Here is a 17,724-nt window from a genome sequence, read left to right as displayed (position 1 = left end):
GCGGCTCCGCCACCTTCCTCAGGAGCCGCCCCACAGCAGCGCATTTCGCGCCCTTTCCGCCACCCCGTGACGCCACAACACCTGAGCAGCCAATCCCGTGCAGAACACACTGCACGTGGGGTCAAAACATCCTCTTATTAGCTTCTTCCGGGAGCGGGGGCGGGGCGGAGCGGCGGAGCGTGAAGCTGATTGGCTGAGCTGCTGTCCCTCGACCCCGCCTCAGGGGCTTTAGCCCAGTGCGCAGGGGCAGGCGCGCTGCATTGTGGGAGCTGCGGCTCCCCCTTCGGAAGTGCGTGTCGCCCCCCCCCCGTGCGCGCCCGGCTCTGTTTGTTGTTGTGGTCCCGCAGCGCCTGGCCCCGCCCTCTTCCCGCTACCAGCCAATCACAGTGCGGAGGAGGATGATTGATAGGAGGAGCAGCCAGTAGCGCGGCGCGGAGGGCGGGGGGCTGGCCGCTTTCGGGCCGCCATGTTAGGGTCGTCGGGCCGAGGGGCAGCGTGCGGCTCGGCGCCCATGGAGCCGCCGGTGGAGCTCCGCGTTACCTGCCGCGGTGACACCCGCAGCTTCCTCGTGTCGGACCCGCTGCTCACGACGTGGGCCGACGTGGAGGCCATGGTGAGCGCTTCGGGGTCCCGGTGCCTCCGCTCTCGGCTGCCAGAGCCGTGTGCACCGCTCCACAGGCTGGTGCTGTTTCTGCTGCGGCCTCGGTTTTGCTCTTGGCATTAACGCTGACTTTTGTATTTATTGCGTACGTGAGGGTGTTTTGAAGCCTTTTTGGGCTAAAGCTCTTTATGGGTCACTTGTGTTTTCCTTGCGAGTTGTGGCTTTAGCTGTGTGCTCTTCTCCACAGTTACGGATTCTTGGCGTTGTACCCCTATACAGTGCAGTGTGGTCTTCTTATTCCCGTTCTGTTACTCATGGAAGTAAATCTGGTAAAATAACACCCTTCTGGTACTTACAGAAGAGTTTCCGGAGGGCTCTCATTGCTTTCTGGGTACTGAGACACTGCCAGGTTTTGGCTTCTTGCTTTCTGGTGCCTTGTGTGTGCTAATCTGGAAATAACTGTTACTGGCTCATGTGTGCATAGATAGTTGCTCATGGAGGTTTGTGTGTCATGTATTTGGTATCTTGAAGAGCTCTTGTTTGGTTTTATTTGTAGTGTTAGTGAAAAGGCCTGTGTTGACTGAGGTTATGATTCCTTTATAATAAGGATTCCTTTATAATAAGGATGTAATAAGGATTCCTTTGGTTACAGTGAAACTGCATCAATTGAAAAGTTGCATCTTAAAGAGATGTTGGCAGTGTTCTGTTTTCTCTCTCTCAGTTCTTTGTATGTATCTAATGTGTTCCAGTGTACCTCATAGGAAGTGCTTGCATTGTGAATTACACATTCAAACCTTGAGTCGCATCATCTTCACTTGCTGTATTTCACTCTTCTGGAAGAGGTGATAGTTCAGGCTTAAAGTATGTGCTGGCAAATAAACCCTACAGGAATGGCTGAGCTGGTCAGAACCCTCCTTGCAGATGGCTCTGGAAGCCAAGTGTTGCTCTTAAGCTTGAGGGTGTGTTTGTGCAAGGTGTGGTGTTCCATGACAGTAATGTTTGTTATGGAAGCAAGGTGGTACCAGGAGGTGTCTCTGCACTTTGCTGTCTGAGTTACTATTTCAAGGTAGAATCAGTTAAACTGTTGCCTGTGTTTTTATACATTATTGAATGTCCCTTGTTCCTAAGGGGTAACCCAGTCTTTCAGTTTCAGGGGAACAGTCTATAGTACTAGCTAATGTAGATGCAGACCATGGTTGTTTCTTGACAAGCTGAGTTGATTCTCTTCATTCCGAAATGAACTGGGGATGTATCACTGGAAGAATATGTGTGTAGCACGTTCATTGCAGAATGTCTGTAGCTATGGCATTGAAGTGCTGTGTAGATCTCAACCATCTGCTGCCTTCTAAGGCTGGTGGTGTTCTTATGTGAGGTTCAGGCTAGCAGAACATGTCTCAGATATATCAAACTTTTAGAGAGTTTCTGTGGAGAAAAGTCCAACTTGGTAGGTAAATGATACCCAGATATATGTGAGCCTCAAAGGCTGTTATTCAACATAGGGGGATGAAAAGTGCCTTTGCTTATGGCTCATTTGAGACTGATCACCTGTATGAGCTGCCCTCTCGGTGCTTTTGAATGTACAAGTTAGGATGTAGTGGTTGTTGGCTTTAGGCACCTTTGGCATGATTGAGTTCCTAACCCTGAGCATGTCCTGTTGGAATGGAAAGATTGTTATTGTTTGTTTTGGGGTAAACATTAACTGGGAAGGGGAAATCATGAAAGAAATAAAGCTTTTTCTTTTCATTATAGGAGTTAGTTAAGGTTGGAGGCATTGGGAGAAGTTGTTCAGCTCCAGAATGGGTTTTGTAGGACAGTATTTGTTTCAATGGAGAAACTGAAGGGAGGTCTGGCAGGGTTAAAGCCTTAATCATGATTAACTGGGAACATCTGTAGTCCTTTCTCATTGTGTCTCACTGTGGTTTTGTCCTCCTTTATCCTTACAGGTTAAAGTTTCGTTTGACCTGGACAACATTCAGATCAAATACATTGATGAGGATAGTGATGAGGTAAATTACCTTCTACTCCACCCTCCCAGCACTGGTGTGAACCTTCCTGCATCGTGATAATGTGTAGTGGGTCTATCAGAAATGTATCTTATCCATCAGAGGTGGGGGGTTTTTTGCCCCTTTGATAAGAAAATAGCTGTCAGTCTTGTGGCTTCACTCATAATGTAGCATACTTATTTAAAATGCTTTTTTAGAAGCTGCTGCCTTTCTTTTTTCCATCCCATAGAAACAGCCTGTTCTATTCTGTGGGCTCTGGGGGAAAAAGCTTCTGTTGGGGAATTCTTCTTTGTCGTTTGATGAGAATAAAGTAGTGGTAACTGTGCCTACAGCCATGGGAAAGCCCTGTCTTTTCAATCTGTGTCCTTGCCTCTGAAAAATGTAGGTCCCCCGTCATGAGCATATGTTCAGCTCAGTGATCTGATGTACTCAAATCCTCTGCTTGTTTTATGCAAATGCTGTAATCTCCAAGCAGATTACTGACTCAGAAAACAAATTGGTTACTTCTGGATGTCTCTGTTGAGTAACTTCCTGCTTGGCAGAACCTCACCCTTTCATATTCTTTCTGGTTATCTAAAGAAGAATGTAGCTCTGGAACAGAATGTAACTGTTGTAAACTCTGTGTTCCATTACTTGGTTTGCAGCTCTACTAAATTGCAGAGATGGGATCTATGTTTTTATTTCTTTTTCCCCAAAGGGGAAATGTCAGAATACTTCCAGCAACACTTCAGGGAAAGGCTGTCCCCTTGTTTTCCAGCCTGTATCTATATAAAGATATAGATGCATCTGTTAAAGATGTTTTTAAAATACCAATAGAGTGAATCATGTAATGCTGTAGTGATTAAATAGCTTCTTGTATTAGTAACTTCTGTGTGCAGAGTGGATAAATGAGCACCTGTAGATGATGGGTTGGGCTTGTATCTAAATCATGAAACACTTCACAGCTGTGCATTAAAAGTAACTGGGTCCCCCCTTTGTGTACTTGTATAGCAGTACCAGTTTACTGCCAGTAGATGAGATCACATTTGTTCTGGCCTTTTCTTAGTGCACAGATCTAATTAAGAACATGCTCTGCTCCAGAACACTACAATGTTGATGAATGGTTAAAGGGGGCAGCAGTAACAAATATCTGAAGGAGTGGGTGCATTTATTCTGAAAGCATGTTAATGTTCAGAGAATTGTAGAAATACATTCATGTCTATTCCTGCTGTTTCTCTTTGCAGGTCTCTGTGAACAGCAAAGGTGAGCCACTACTTTATTGAAGTGAAATTGGTAACCAGACGCCAGCTGTTGTTGATGTTTCTGGAGAAGCAGTTGAGAAGACTTCTTGTTTGATTTCTGGGTTTTGTGTATGCTTAGGCATGAAATCCTTCCTGAGGGAAGGGAGGTTTCAATCCATAGGACCAAATTGGAAATGACTGAATTAATGGAATGTAAAATCTCTTTGCCGCTAGAATATGTTTGCTTGTTGGTGTATGTACAATTTCCAGTAGCACTAGTAAAAGGGTTTACACAAGGTATGGGAGATGCTTCTTAATGTAGGGGTCCCTAAATACTGTGTGCTAAACTTACATGCTGCTTGAGACAGGGAAAATTCACATTTCATTCTTTTTTTTTCTTTAGAGGAATATGAGGAAGCTCTAAAGGTAAATGCCTTCTTTGACTCTGGTCTTTGGTTTCCAACATATTCATCCTTCTGCAATTGGAATTGTTTAATTCTACATAGACAAAAAAATGCTTTCCTGTACATTTCAGCTGTGCTATATTAGTGCTTTCACCTTTTTGCTCATGGTCTGCTAATAATTTCAAAATAAGCATAAATTACAACTTGCTGTAAGCTCCTGGGCAGAATGTCTGTTGTTTACTGCTCATCTGAGCAACTTTATTGCAGAGTGAAATATTCCTGCAGTAATATCTGCATTCTCATCCTTTTGCTTATAATCAACTTTTTAATAAGCATATCAGACATCAGCTTACTGGGCCTTGGCATTTCACTGGGTTTTCCTTTGGTTTGGGTGTCAAGTCTTTCACCAACCTCTCCAGTGTAGTGTGGTGCTGTGTTTTACAGGATTTTCTGTGTTGGTTGTAAGTGCAGCAAATATGGTGATTTTATATACTGTTTATTTAGATTGCAGTTAAACAAGGAAATCAGCTCCAGATGAATGTGTATGAAGGAAACTCTACTCTGAAAGAAACTTCATATTCTTGTTCTTTGCAACCACATGAAAAAACTGGAACAGGAAAGTTGGCACCCCTTAAAGATGAGAAGAACCTTCCTTTGCATTATTCTCTGCTGGCTCAGGGGTTAGAGGAAGACTTAAAAAATGAAGAGCTGGCAACTCAGGTAGGAGGCAGAGCTGAATTATGTATGCATTAAAACAAAGAATTCACAAGTGTAAGTCACTTTATAGACTGATTGTCATCTTTACGCATGCATGAAATCTGTGAGTTTGAAAGCTGGTTTTCATTTTCAGCTACCTGCACCCATTGTAGCTTGTGAAAGTGTTTGAATGTCTTCTAGACATTTTGATGCTGCATTTAGAAATACAGATGCTTTCACGTTGACCATTCTTAACTATTTTGATAAACAAAGCAATTGGTCTCTTGAAGCCTGATTGCTATCTGGTAACTTCTGGTTGATTTGGTTTCGTTGGCACTGATGCAGAATTACACTTAAATGCTAACAATGCAGAAATCTCTCAGGAGAATGTCAGGTGTTTGTTGTGTTGCTTTCCCACTGTTTTCCAAATAAGTTGATCTCTTTTTTCTAAAGCCACGTAAGAGCTGTTCCCAATTGTTTGACTTGCTGAGGTGAGGGGTTTTGCAGCTTTGTGTACTTGAGGTTGGTGAATTATTTTTGTGGGTTTTCTTTCCCCAGCGAAATGTAAGCCACAGTAGAACAGGAAGAACAAATGAAAAACCTCCAGAATGGTTTACTAGCTACCTGGAAACAGTAAGTGTATTTTCTCATTAATTTAGTATTAAAGGAATACATAAGAGGCTGTGGGTAGAAAAGATCCCTATGATGGCAAACTATTCATCTGATCACACTTGCTCTCAGTACTTGTGACTAGGAATCTTAAAGGGCATTTAGGCATTTAATCCTTTTGCTTTTGTGGTGATAAATGGAAGGTAGATGTCTGTATGACTGTGCAGTGTAGCTGTTACCTTAAAGAGTTTGATATATGCCACTTCTTGTGCAAAGTGGATTGCTTGGTTTATGCACTTGATGAGTTTAAGTGTAGGTTTAAGTAGCTCCCATGATAGAACCTTTGTTGTGCTCCTGGTAGTTGTAGGAGCTTCACTTGTGATGAGAGCATGAAATTCTGTGTTGCTGTTGGATGCTCTGGTTTAACCAGTTTCAGTAGGGTGATACTTAGTTTCCTAGACTTGGAGCAGAGCTTTTGATGACCTTGCTTTTCTTGATTGTTCAGTTTAAGAAAATACTTTCAGAAGACCATTTAATATAACCTATAGGTAAGTTGTGGGTGTTAACTTGTTTTGAACAGCTAATAAGCATAACTGAGAGGCAGTTAGATATGAATGCTTAGAATAACTTAGCCAGTGAGTTCTTGAAACTAAAAGGTGGAGTATACAATAGTATGTGTGCTTTAATTTAAGCTTTTTTCTCAGTCTCCCTTCCTTTGCCACCTTTTTATACAAACAAAAGATGGGGGACTTAGTGCCTGTATTTAAAACATCCCTGGTGGACCAAACCTAATTCAAGTGACTCCAGAGGGGTTTGTTGGGGTTAATGTCTCAGCAGTCGGTTTCCTTCCCTTTATGTGAAGCTATGGAAGAACCTGAATATTGTAAGCCAGAGTATAGGATTTCTGAATTTTTCTTGTGAAAAGCTCTGGGCTGGTATTTTCTAAAACTCAAATCCCCTTTGAGGAATGCAATGCTTGTTTAATTTAATCTGGAATGTGCTGGGGGGATGGGAAGTGGATTATGAACTGCTTTATGGTTTATGTATTAGGAGACTTGGGACAGTATAATCTAACTTTTGAAGCTGTGTAGGTGGGTTTTATTCCTGACTCCTTTGTTTCCAGTTCAGGGAACAAGTAGTTAAGGAAACTGTTGAGAAGCTGGAGCAGAAGCTGTATGAGAAGCTTGTTCAGCAGAATCAGCCTCCGGATTTTCCAGAGAGCACTATTACAGCAGAACCTCCAGTGTCAGAGATCCAGTCAGAGGATGGTAACCAGTGTGACTGGCTCATCTCCTGCTGCAACTGCCAGGCCCGGATTGTTGGAGTTCGTTACCAGTGCAGGTAGAATACCATGAGAGATGAGAGTGTGGGAAACCTGACATGGGAGTGAGTCTGAGAAGCTGTCTTGCTGTTGTAGACCTATAGGTTTCTAAGCTGCAGCATGCTGTGCGTCTCATATCATGTAATACGTGTCTCAGAAAGCTTATGTGCTCTGTTGTGGCTAGACCTTACCTGCATAATAACAAGATTAATACTGTTTTGAGAAAATGTGATTGTTAAAACAGTGAGAGAACTTTAATAACACTTGCTATATTCTCAAACACTTATTACATTTTCTGCATTTAACATGCAATAATGGTAAGGAAAATGTTCAGTTAACTAAACAGAAAAGCAAACAAAAAAGGGCAGAACTTACATCCACCAGTGTACAATAGTCTGCTAGTTCCGTCAGTCAGTGAGGCTAAGGCAGGTCATGTCTCTTTAAAGATCTCATTATTGTCAGTTTAATATGAAATTGGTTCTGACAAGTGTCTTAAGTGAGGTGTCAGAAGTGAGGGCTTTATTTGAATGAGGCAGTTGCTGTAGAGGTCAGCACTTTAGAACTAGGCAGCAGCAGTGAATGGAATGCCAGTAGGAGGTTGGATGTTTGTTTTCCTTGCTGGCAGGAAATGCCAGTCTGTTTTTCACCAGTCCTGCAGGACCAATCTGCTTTGCATCCCTGAATGCTTTGGTTGACTTATTCTCTGTGTTTTCAGAAATATGATGCTGTTTCTGGCATTGGATTTCAGTAGAATGTTTTATCCTTCATAGCAACAATTGTTAATAGCGTGTGCTAAAGGAAGCATTGATTTTTTCAATGTGTATTCAAGAAGGAAGTGGGAGCTGTGTTGCAGTTTTGCCAGGAAGAGAGATCTATGTATTCCAGATGGCTCCAAATATTGATGTATAAGTGAGAAAACCAGCTTCTGTGTCCCTCAGGCACTGCTTCCAATGGCAGCATGTTACAGAGTTGTTGCTCTGCAGAAATTTAAGCCTTAATTATCCTTCAGTGTCTTTTCCTGTGCATTAATTCTTTGCTTCTTGGTAACCTTCTGCATCTTCTGCTTTGCAGCCTTTGCCCAGCCTACAATATCTGTGAACAGTGCGAAGCAGGAACATATGCACATGATCCTAATCATGTCTTGCTGAAGCTGCGGAGACCTGTGCTATGTGTTGCTGAGAATTACAGCCTTGCAGAATTCTCCCCTCGCCTGCCTACTACTCTGGAGCAAGTTAGGTAAATGGTGGCACCTCTCAGTACCTGACAGGATTATCCTGACTTCAAAGTGTGGTTGATGTTCAGCTTTTAGTGTAGATTTAGTGATGATGAGAAATGGAAATTGTACTTGGACTTCATTGTGAGTGGCAGAAAATAACTGTAGACTTACAAATGGCCTAAGTCATGAATCTCACAGCATTTTTAATAACATAGAAAAGACAGAATGTTGTCATAGGTGGGCAGCAAGCTCTGAGAGCTTGCTTTTTCTTTGAGCATACTCTAATCTGCCTTCAAGTTTGTTCTTTCACTGAAGCCATTCAAAATATCTTCACAAGCAACTATGAAGATGTTCTTTTAAAATCATCTGGTATCCAGTCTAGAAGCATGAGGCATTTCCTGAAGTGTTCCCTTGGAGACTAAAGCTGTGTTGGCTAGAGCTGAATTCTAATCAGCTTAATGTATTGTAACAAGGTGGCTTATTCTCTCTGCAGGCTCCAGAAACAGATGGACAAAAGATTTCTGAAGGCAGAAAAGCAAAGATTGCGAGCAGAGAAGAAACAGCGAAAAGCTGAGGTCCGAGAGCTGAAAAAGCAGCTCAAATTGCATAGGAAGATTCATCTGTGGAACTCTGTCCATGTACTGGAAACGAGTGGCTCACCTACTCTGAAACCTGAGAGTTTCCAGCCTAACACTTTCCTGTAAGAGATGTTGTTAGCTGGGCATTTATTAGTTGTGCTGTGTGACCTTTTGTGGTGAGGCCAATATAAAGCAACAGCAGGAGCTTATGTGAAAGTGTTACTTGTCAGTGGACCCTCTGAGAGTTTTGCCTCAATGGAATTGGCAAGGTGGAGGGTTCTTACTGGTTTTACCTGGGAGGAGAGTAGGAGAATTAGGAACCCAGCTGCTGGTTATTACCAGAAACATACATATTGATACCAACCTAGGAGCAAGGGTATATATCCCAGGCATGTGCATATGATGTAAAGGAATGTTACTGTCAGTCTATCTTCCTGCTGTATTGGCTTTGGATAAAGTACATGGTATGTGTTCATGTGCAGTAACCTTAGTTTCTTTTTCTGTGGTCTTAGGCTGAGGCTCATGAGCAGCCTTTACATTCCCCATCCCCTTTGCTTTTAGGAATGCACAGCTGTAAAACTGTTTAGATTTCATCTGAAAACAGTAGCTGCAATGTTAGAATTTTGCAACACTTCTAGAGCTAGCAGGAGGAATTGAGCTAAATGGCCTCCTCTTGTCTTAGCCAGTGGAATAGTTGAATGGCTTTCTCAATTTTGGTGGTGTTTTGCTGTATTTTCTGTTTATTTCTTCCCCCAATCCCAGGAGTCCTACTCAACCCTTCCAAGCAGTTGTCCCAGTACTAAGTGCAGTATTTGTGGATGAGAACTTGCCAGATGGGACTCACTTGAAACCAGGAACAAAGTTTATCAAACACTGGCGAATGAAGAATACTGGCAGTGTGGAATGGAGCTCAGACACAAAGGTATCCTGCTTTTGCTATTACTTGTACACACTAAAATAGTTCTTGAAGATAATATTTGCATGCATTAGGAATTTGAATTCTCTGTCAAAACCTGTTTAGGATTTTGTTTGGCCTCTTAGTTCACAAGCTGGAAATTCTGGGACAGAAAGCTGTCTGGGTACTCTTTACAACTGCAGACAACAGGAGGAGAGCAATTAACATCCTAGAACACATCTTCCAGTGCTGTTATGTTACAGTTCAGCCTTGTTTACAACATGTGTTGCTTTTCTGACTTCAGAAAGCCTTTCTTCTGTGAGGGCATTCATGTTGAATTTCATCTTACTTTGTGGTGACAGTGACTAATGTCAGAATGTTTCCTAGCAGCCTCTCTTCTCCATGGCATTATCCACAAGGTCTTTCAGAAGAAGAACTTTGAGTGCTCCTTCCTGCCCAGTGTGTAGAGAAGCTTGTGAAGTTAACTTTTGCTTTTCCTATTGTATATTTCAGTTGAAACTGATGTGGGGAAACCTGACCTTGGCATCTTCTGAAAAAAAAGATGTGTTGGTGCCATCCCTTCCCTCGGGACAAGTAGGAACTGTTTCAGTTGAGTTCGTAGCTCCTAATATAGAAGGAACTTACACCTCTCACTGGAGATTGTCGCACAGAGGGGAACAGTTTGGGCCCAGGATCTGGTGCAGTATTGTTGTGGATCCTTCCCCAGCTGGTGAATGTCTAGAAGGTAATGGGAAGGATGCTGACTCCTGCCAGAAGGCTAAAACTTCCAGCACCAAAAAGGCAAGTACCTCATCCAGTGTTTGGGGTGGTTCTGAATTGCCTAGGAGAAGGAGCAATATATCTTGTTCAGTGCAGTGGTGTAGTGTCCCTAGCTATATTGATTTCCAGGGGATTCTTTTAGCTGTTTGCTTCTAACTTGTGTCTTTAATAGAAGCAGAACTTCTATGTAAGGTCTTTTTGACAGACATGTGATTAGTTATCAGTCTGTTGCAGATATTTGTCTAGTTCTTTTAACTGAAACACTACAGAATTCTCTTTATATTAGATCTTATTCTCTTGGCTCTAAAATGAGTTGATTAAAATATCTTTCAAGTTACTTGTGTTCCTACACACAGAATTCAGGCTTTATGTTTCATGTAACTGTTATTTGCTGCATGAGGTGCTTCTGGGACATCTCTGGTTTTTCCTTTTGCAGGATGCTTCCTTTAAGACAGAAACTGGTGCTCAAGTGATGGGTGAAATCATGGAGCAGGTTGAAATACCTCTGCCAACTATTCCTTTAAAGGTCAAAAACCTCCCAAGTGAGAGAGAATTTTATATCCCATCTGTTGACCTCCTCACTGCACAGGTAAAGTGCTTAAATCTGCATAGATATAAAGCAAAGCACCTTGGGCTTCATCTCTAGGTACATAAATGTCTGTAAGAATAAAACCCTTCTGAAATCTGAAAGAACCACTTTGTTTTCAGGAAGTCTATATTGCATTTGATATTGCAGAGCTACTTTCTTAGCTTGGTCTTTGGGACTGTCACTATGTGGAAGGGACAGACTAAGAGTCAGTGGGGCCTTTCTCTGGCCCCTGACAAAGGAGGGGCCTCTTGTTCCCCTCAATTGTGTGCCACGTTCTATGATGTGGATGTTATGGGAAAACTGCTCTCTGGAGATCATGCTGAGTAACAAAGTGAGTTCTTTTTAAGTTAATGGGATTTGGTGCTGGGAAGTATGGTGTAGGATTTCATTCAGGGTTTGCTGATGAGAACTCTGGCGTTTCTTTTCATAGGACTTGTTATCCTTTGAGCTGTTGGACATAAACATTGTGCAGGAGTTGGAGCGAGTCCCACACAATACTCCTGTTGGTAAGGTTCTTGTAGTCTGTTTGCTGTCTAGCACAGACAGTTATGCTTTGTAGTTTTCAGTCTCAACTTGTTTTCACATTCCCAAGGCCATAAGATTCCAGAACCTGAAGGCTGCTGTTTGCTTTCTTTACCTAGTGCCAGTGTACTGCAAAGTTAGTGATTAACTTCACTAACTGATCTTGTGTAAGATAACTGAGTTTCTTCTGTCTTGGAAGAATATCCCTTAAAAAAGGATTGCTTCTTATAGGGTTGCCACCTGGAGGAAGGAAGGTTCCTACTCTCTTTGCTACTTTTGTTTTTCAGACATGACTCCCTGCATGTCCCCTTTGCCACATGATAGCCCTTTGGTGGAGAAGCCTGGCTTAGGTCAGATAGAGGAGGAGAACGAGGGGAGTGGATTCAAACCAGTGCCTGGTAAGCAGGAGTCGCAGGGAGCTTGGGCGTGAGGGGAGGAGGGTATTGTCACTTGTGTGCAGTCAGCAGACAGTGTCTCAGAGGGGCTCCACCTCCTGTCTTCTGTGGAAAACCAAAGCAGTTGTTTGCTTATAAACCTGTGGTCTGATGCTGTTCTCTGATTGTAGAAGTTGGAGCATAATACATGTAGAATTCAGAAATACGAATGTTTCCCTTCATTTGTCTAACCACTAGAATTGTCAGGAGAATGAACAATTTGCCCTGTATAGAGTAGCTTATACTCAGACATGCTGGGTGTTGCCTCCATGCTTCTCAATCTCTTTCACATTCAACTTGAGCTGAATTCCATAATCTTTCCATTTTTGAGAAGCATTAATAGAGGGTCAGTGTTAGTCTTGGTGAGCCTAAAAAGTCCTTCTTGCACTCAGCATTTCCCTGAAGTGGTATTAGAATAACCTGTTGTTTCCCTTTGGAAGGAGTGAGGGAAGCCTGCTTTCCTGCAGATACCTGTCTGGTGAAAACAAAAGCTGAACATCCATTGAACCAGGAGGAAGGGGAAGAAGATATGAGTGGGACTCAGTTTGTGTGTGAAACTGTCATTCGTTCCCTAACCCTGGATGCTGCACCTGACCATAAGCCCCCCCAAAAGAAGAAAGTTCTCCAGAGTAAGTTCTGTCTCTGCTGCCTTCTGTGGCTTTACTGTTGTGCAGTCAGCTATTGGCTACAAATGGCTCTGCAGTGCAGGTGGTGATCCTGCTTTGCTTGTCTTGCTTGTTTTATTAGACTCTTCACAAACACTGCAAGATACCTTCAGTTGTAATACAATAAATGCAGAATCTTCTGGGATCAAAGCTAATTCCACTTTCAAAAAGGCAGCGAAGATTCATCAGTCAGAGGCAAAGACAGAAAATGTCTGTGGTAAGTAAAATAGGTTTGATTTTAAGATAAAGGTGTAAAAAGGGCTAAACAAAAGAAAATGAGGTATAAAACCATCTGACACTGTTCTAGGACATCAGGAAATGGGTGCCAGTATTTGGTACAAGCAGCTGGTTTAACTGCTGCTTAAAAAACTCAGTGAAATTTCCAGGACAATACTGACCTTGTGCTAGTCTTACAAAATGGACAACTGTTAGTATTCTACTGTCCTTTGTTTTTCTTTCCTCTATTAGGTGACCTACCACTACCTGATGAGAGAGCAGGTCCCTGTAGTGATACTGGCAATTCTGATGATGTTGAAGATAAGGATGATATTCAAAGTCAGGGCTCCTCTGCTTCATCCGAGGATTATATCATTATTCTCCCTGAGTGCTTTGACACCAGCCGTCCTTTAGGGGAGTCTATGTATAGTTCAGCTCTTTCCCAGCCCAGTTTGGAGAAGACAGGAGAACCTGAAACAGGAGCAGAGAATCCAGAAGGGGGAAGCCAGCCACAGATCCACAGTGTCACCAATATGTTGACAGCTTCACAAACACTGGATGCCGAACTGTTAACCCCAGAGGCTGCAGACACCTTAACCCAGACACAAAGGTATGCTTCTCGGACAGGAACAAAATGGTTATGTTAATGGTGCTGTAGAGTCTGCAGGTGTTGTGCTTGAGTGACCAAACAAATAGTTGTAACCAATGTTTTTATCTTGTACTGGAGGTAAATCCTGCATCTTTTTACATAGCCTGTGCTCACTGCTGAGGGGGGTACAAGAGGCATGGGAAACTTGATCCTGACTTATCTTCCTGTCTGCATGTAGAATTAAAGTAGTAAAAGCAATTTTTTTTTCCTTATGTTCTCAGGAATCTTGCATCTCCTCAGTGTCATATCTTCCAAGAGCCAAACCTACCAGCTTCAGAGAATCTCTCCTCCACTCATAATCAAATAAGAGAAGGTACTGATAGTGCTTTGATGAAGGATGCATCTTATTGTTATCACCTATTCCTTATGCCAAGTATTGCATTGGGTACCTTGTTATGCTTGAGAGCAAAAATCTACCAAGTAATGATTGGTTTTTTTTTTTTCCTCTGGCTGCTGAAAATTTACCATGTAGAAGATTTGAATAAAGAAATAAGTGGGTTTGTGGATCAGTGAAGAAATGGAAAGAAATGGTAGGATGGGACTTGGAAGTGTTTGTAGATACCTGGAAAATTACCGTGCTCTGAAACTAATGAGCTGTATATTTAAGCTGCTATTACAGTCACTGAGAGCTCAGGCTTGTCTCTTGTTGAAGTAAACACCCACCGACTTATCAGCCAAGTGACTTCTGAAACTTTGCTTATTTTGACTGCAGTGAGAGTTCAGTTAGAATCTGGATAACTAAATGTTAACATGTTAAGTTTGGATTGAATACCACTCCTTTCCGTTTATCTGCATATTGTGTCTCTTCAGTTTCCCATTTACTGGACATGTTGACAATGATATTTGCTTCTTCCTCTTCCAGAACCCAGTGGTGAAGACAATCACGGGCTAGGATCTTCTGGATTTCTAGCTAGTAAACAGAAGCGCTCAGAATACCCAAGGTAATGAAGCTGTGACTTCACAAATACTGTTTGAAGCTGAGAACTGCTAAATTAGGCACCTAGTTAACACACTGACTGACAGGTTTCACTTAGTGTTTTCCAGAAAGGCCTCACTTCTTTAAGGAAACATATGCTGGATTGGATATACTGTATTGTTGGAAGATCTTGGTGTCTACTTAGACAGAAGGGTAAAGGATGTAGAGGTGGCAGGTAGAAGTGTATGAAGAGGTCAAACTGAACTCTTCTAGAAGTCTGGATTTTTTATGGAATATCTTGGGATTCTTAAAATGTAGATTTTATAAATTGCCTCCATTAAGCACCTGAAGATACACTGGAAGAGTAATAAAACACTGAGTGGAATATTAAATAACTTGAATAATGTGGCATTTAAGTCAGTCCTCAGACAGGAGTAATTCCTCTGGATCACAGGTTTTTCTCTCCCCAAGAACTAAATCTTTGGCACATCAACAGGGAAGAGCCTTGCATTTCACATGAAGCACATACTTTATTGACCCTGAAGTAATGGCTGATTTCTTTCTCTCTAGGTACCCTCAAGGAAGTAGCATTGCAGGAGAACTTGTTAAAGGTGCTTTGTCGGTTGCTGCTTCTGCCTACAAAGCACTGTTTGCTGGACCACCCACTATAGAACAGGTAAATACCTTCCCTGTATGCTAGGGGAGTTTCATAGAATGCCAACCTTAAAGTTATAGGTGTATGTTTTATAAATGTATAGAGATTGTATATAGGACTTCATTCAACAGTAGAATGATCAACTCAGTGGCATCCTTTTGAAATATGCTGCTTCATGAGGAGGCAGGGAAATCCATACTGTGGGGACATATCTCTTGCAGCCTCATGGAAGAGTAGTAATTCACCTTTTTGCAAGTTAACAGTGAACATCAACAGCTTAATTGTGGACAAAAGGATCTCTGTGCTTTAATTATATTCCAGAATAATGCTTCAAATGGGAAAAACTCTTTTTATAGCTTATCTTCCTTTTGTTTCCAGCAGTCTGCAGCTACAGAAGAGCAAACTGCCACTCTTCTTTCCAGTCTGTGTGAGATGGGGTTCTGTGACAGGCAGTTAAACCTCCGACTGCTGAAGAAACATAACAATAACATGGTTCAAGTGGTAACTGAATTGCTTCAGCTTGGGAACAGTGACTGGTACAGTGGTAGGTGCTGAATCTTCCTGGTAGAGGGAAGAGTCATCTTCATTGAATAAACTGTCCCAGAACACCACAGCAGTACCATGCTGTGCCTCAGCTGTGTTCTTTTTGGAGCTGTGACTACAACTTTGGCTTTTCTTTGAGCTTTTGACTTTGTTTTTCTCATGGAAATGTCAAACAATGCTTGTCACAGCATCTTGGGAATTGGAGACCAGAATTTCACCTTTGATTTGGACCTCACAGTTAGACCTCATGAGTAGCTTTGTAAATCTAATTTAATACCAAATCCTTTTATGAGGGAACCCTGTAGAATTCCTTAAACTTCCACCTGGATGAGAACTTCCCCTCTTACCACATGTAAGATGTTTTTCTTTTAGGCAGCTGGAAACTTGTTTTGTTGACTTTTAACAAGCTTTGGACTAGCAGCCCATGTAAAATGCTGCTGTACAATGTAGTCTTGCCTAATTTACAAGAGATGCCCACAACTAGCAAGTTGTTTCTTCTGATATGATGTAGTAATTGAGTTGTCCAATGCATGGTAGTAATGTGACAGACTTAAACCTTACAAATGATTTCTAGAGAACAAGGTTGTTCAGACACAAAAGCCATCTTAAAGCATCAAACAGCTTCTGAAAAGTCTGAAACTGGAATCACTGTTAAACTAAGAATACCAGAATGTAGCAGCATGAAGCAGGAGAGTGAATTTACCAGCAGCAATAGAACCAGCTCTAGTACTGATAGCACAAAGCATATCTCTTAGGGGAAAGTACAGCTTACATAAAATGTTAAAGTGGAATGTGAGGGAAGGAAAGGCCTTCGGAAGAATCTTTTACTGGCTTATTGTGGAAATGTTAAAAGTCTTTCTTTAAGGGTAGTGCAAACTTCTCGTGTTTAATACCACATAGAAGAATTGAGGAAAGGATAGAAACCCAGAGCTGAGCTGGAGTACAAATTCTGGTGGTGTTTAGGAACGGGAAGAGTGCTTGAGGCAGGGACTGTGTGACTTGTGTTCAGTTGGAACAAGGCATTAACCGAAGCAGTTTTATGGGTGCAGTATCCTGTGGTGGTTCTAGGTGCTCCTGTGTTCCCACAGATGTGTCTGTAGGATCCAGTTTGCTCGCAAGATTTTGGTTTTAATTTGGAACTCTTCTAAATGTGTTGAGAGGTTTGATTCTGAAGCATCACAGGAGACCAGCAACATACACTGCTGTGCAGTGGTGTACCTGGAGCTAACTCCTCAGAGTCTGGTCCCTCTGGAGGTGACAGCAGTGCTGGCTACGTTCTTGCTTTCAAGCAGACTTTTCCTTGCTGCAGGAAAAGACCATTAATCCTAAACTACTTTATATTACTGCTACTTCAAATCAAGATGTTCCTGTTGTGTCCACTGTAGCTGAAGCACTATCAGGATTGTGGCTGACCAGGTTGATCAGTAGTAGTAAGTTTTTAAAAGACATAATACCCTTAGAGATAAGAGATGATTAAAATAAGTGAAGAAAATAAAATGTATCATACCATTTTTGTTTTAAACCTATTTTTATAGATTGTGGGGGAGATACTCTTAAATGTTTATTTTGAAATACAGTAGAACTATTTTGCAGTGTTTCCCATCTCTACACCAGTACAACTGTCTGCTGGGACCAGGTAAAGATCATTCTCTAACTTGGAACTACTGGTGTTTTTCTCACCTGCACTTATGCATATTGTTTGCTACCTACTCAAGAATGAGGAGGAGGAAGGATGTGGAGGAAGAGCAGTAGTTGATGATGTTTTGGAGTATGGAGTGGTTATCTGCTTTGATCTGGAGTGCCCAGCAGGACCCATGTTCTTTCTGTGTGTACCTTCATACTTGGCCTGTTGAAGTGTTCTGTAAATGAATGAAGCACTACAGCATTTGGGGAGGAGCATTTCATGGCAGAGTGAATTGTGAAGTGTGAAATGCTGGTTTTCCATATGTTAATTTTTAGTAGGGTTTAGATAATGAATGCTCAGGCTTAAGATAGAGATCTCTCTGTTGGTTTTGTATATTTTGTTAATGGATGCATGGTATAATTTATAATATATTCTATAGTACAGATGTGCCTTCTGTATCTTATTTGGGGTGAGCGCCTTCAACGTCAACCATGGTGAGAGGGAAGCAGGGACCAGAGATCCTTTGCCCTTACACCAGCCCTCTTGGCCTGCAGGCTTGTTCCAGGTAGGGATGCTGGCCAGAGTGCT

General features: G+C 42.0%; 1 protein-coding gene across 2 annotated transcripts; it reads left to right on the top strand.

Moving 5' to 3' along the window:
- The first annotated feature begins 455 nt into the window (after positions 1–455).
- On the top strand, positions 456–17,581 carry NBR1 (NBR1 autophagy cargo receptor). 2 transcript variants are annotated; one of them, XM_031045057.2, is made up of 21 exons: positions 456–613; positions 2,545–2,607; positions 3,828–3,846; positions 4,228–4,250; positions 4,733–4,948; positions 5,483–5,557; positions 6,657–6,874; positions 7,926–8,090; positions 8,564–8,770; positions 9,411–9,570; positions 10,057–10,344; positions 10,760–10,912; positions 11,343–11,418; positions 11,722–11,832; positions 12,309–12,497; positions 12,616–12,750; positions 13,002–13,359; positions 13,620–13,711; positions 14,261–14,339; positions 14,885–14,990; positions 15,351–17,581. In XM_031045057.2, the coding sequence occupies exons 1-21, from the start codon at positions 467–469 to the stop codon at positions 15,522–15,524; spliced, it is 3,054 nt and encodes a 1,017-aa protein (XP_030900917.1). In that variant the 5' UTR covers positions 456–466; the 3' UTR covers positions 15,525–17,581. The 2 variants fall into 2 exon arrangements, with proteins under 2 accessions (XP_030900917.1, XP_030900914.1); XM_031045054.2 differs by having other exon boundaries at positions 15,348–17,581.
- Positions 17,582–17,724: the final 143 nt, after the last annotated feature.

The sequence above is a fragment of the Melopsittacus undulatus genome, chromosome 17, assembly GCF_012275295.1.
Source record: "Melopsittacus undulatus isolate bMelUnd1 chromosome 17, bMelUnd1.mat.Z, whole genome shotgun sequence".
In the NCBI taxonomy this organism is placed as follows: Eukaryota; Metazoa; Chordata; class Aves; order Psittaciformes; family Psittaculidae; genus Melopsittacus; species Melopsittacus undulatus.
The sequence above is the reverse complement of the archived record's forward strand: the minus strand, read 5'-3'. Positions and strand labels throughout refer to the sequence as shown.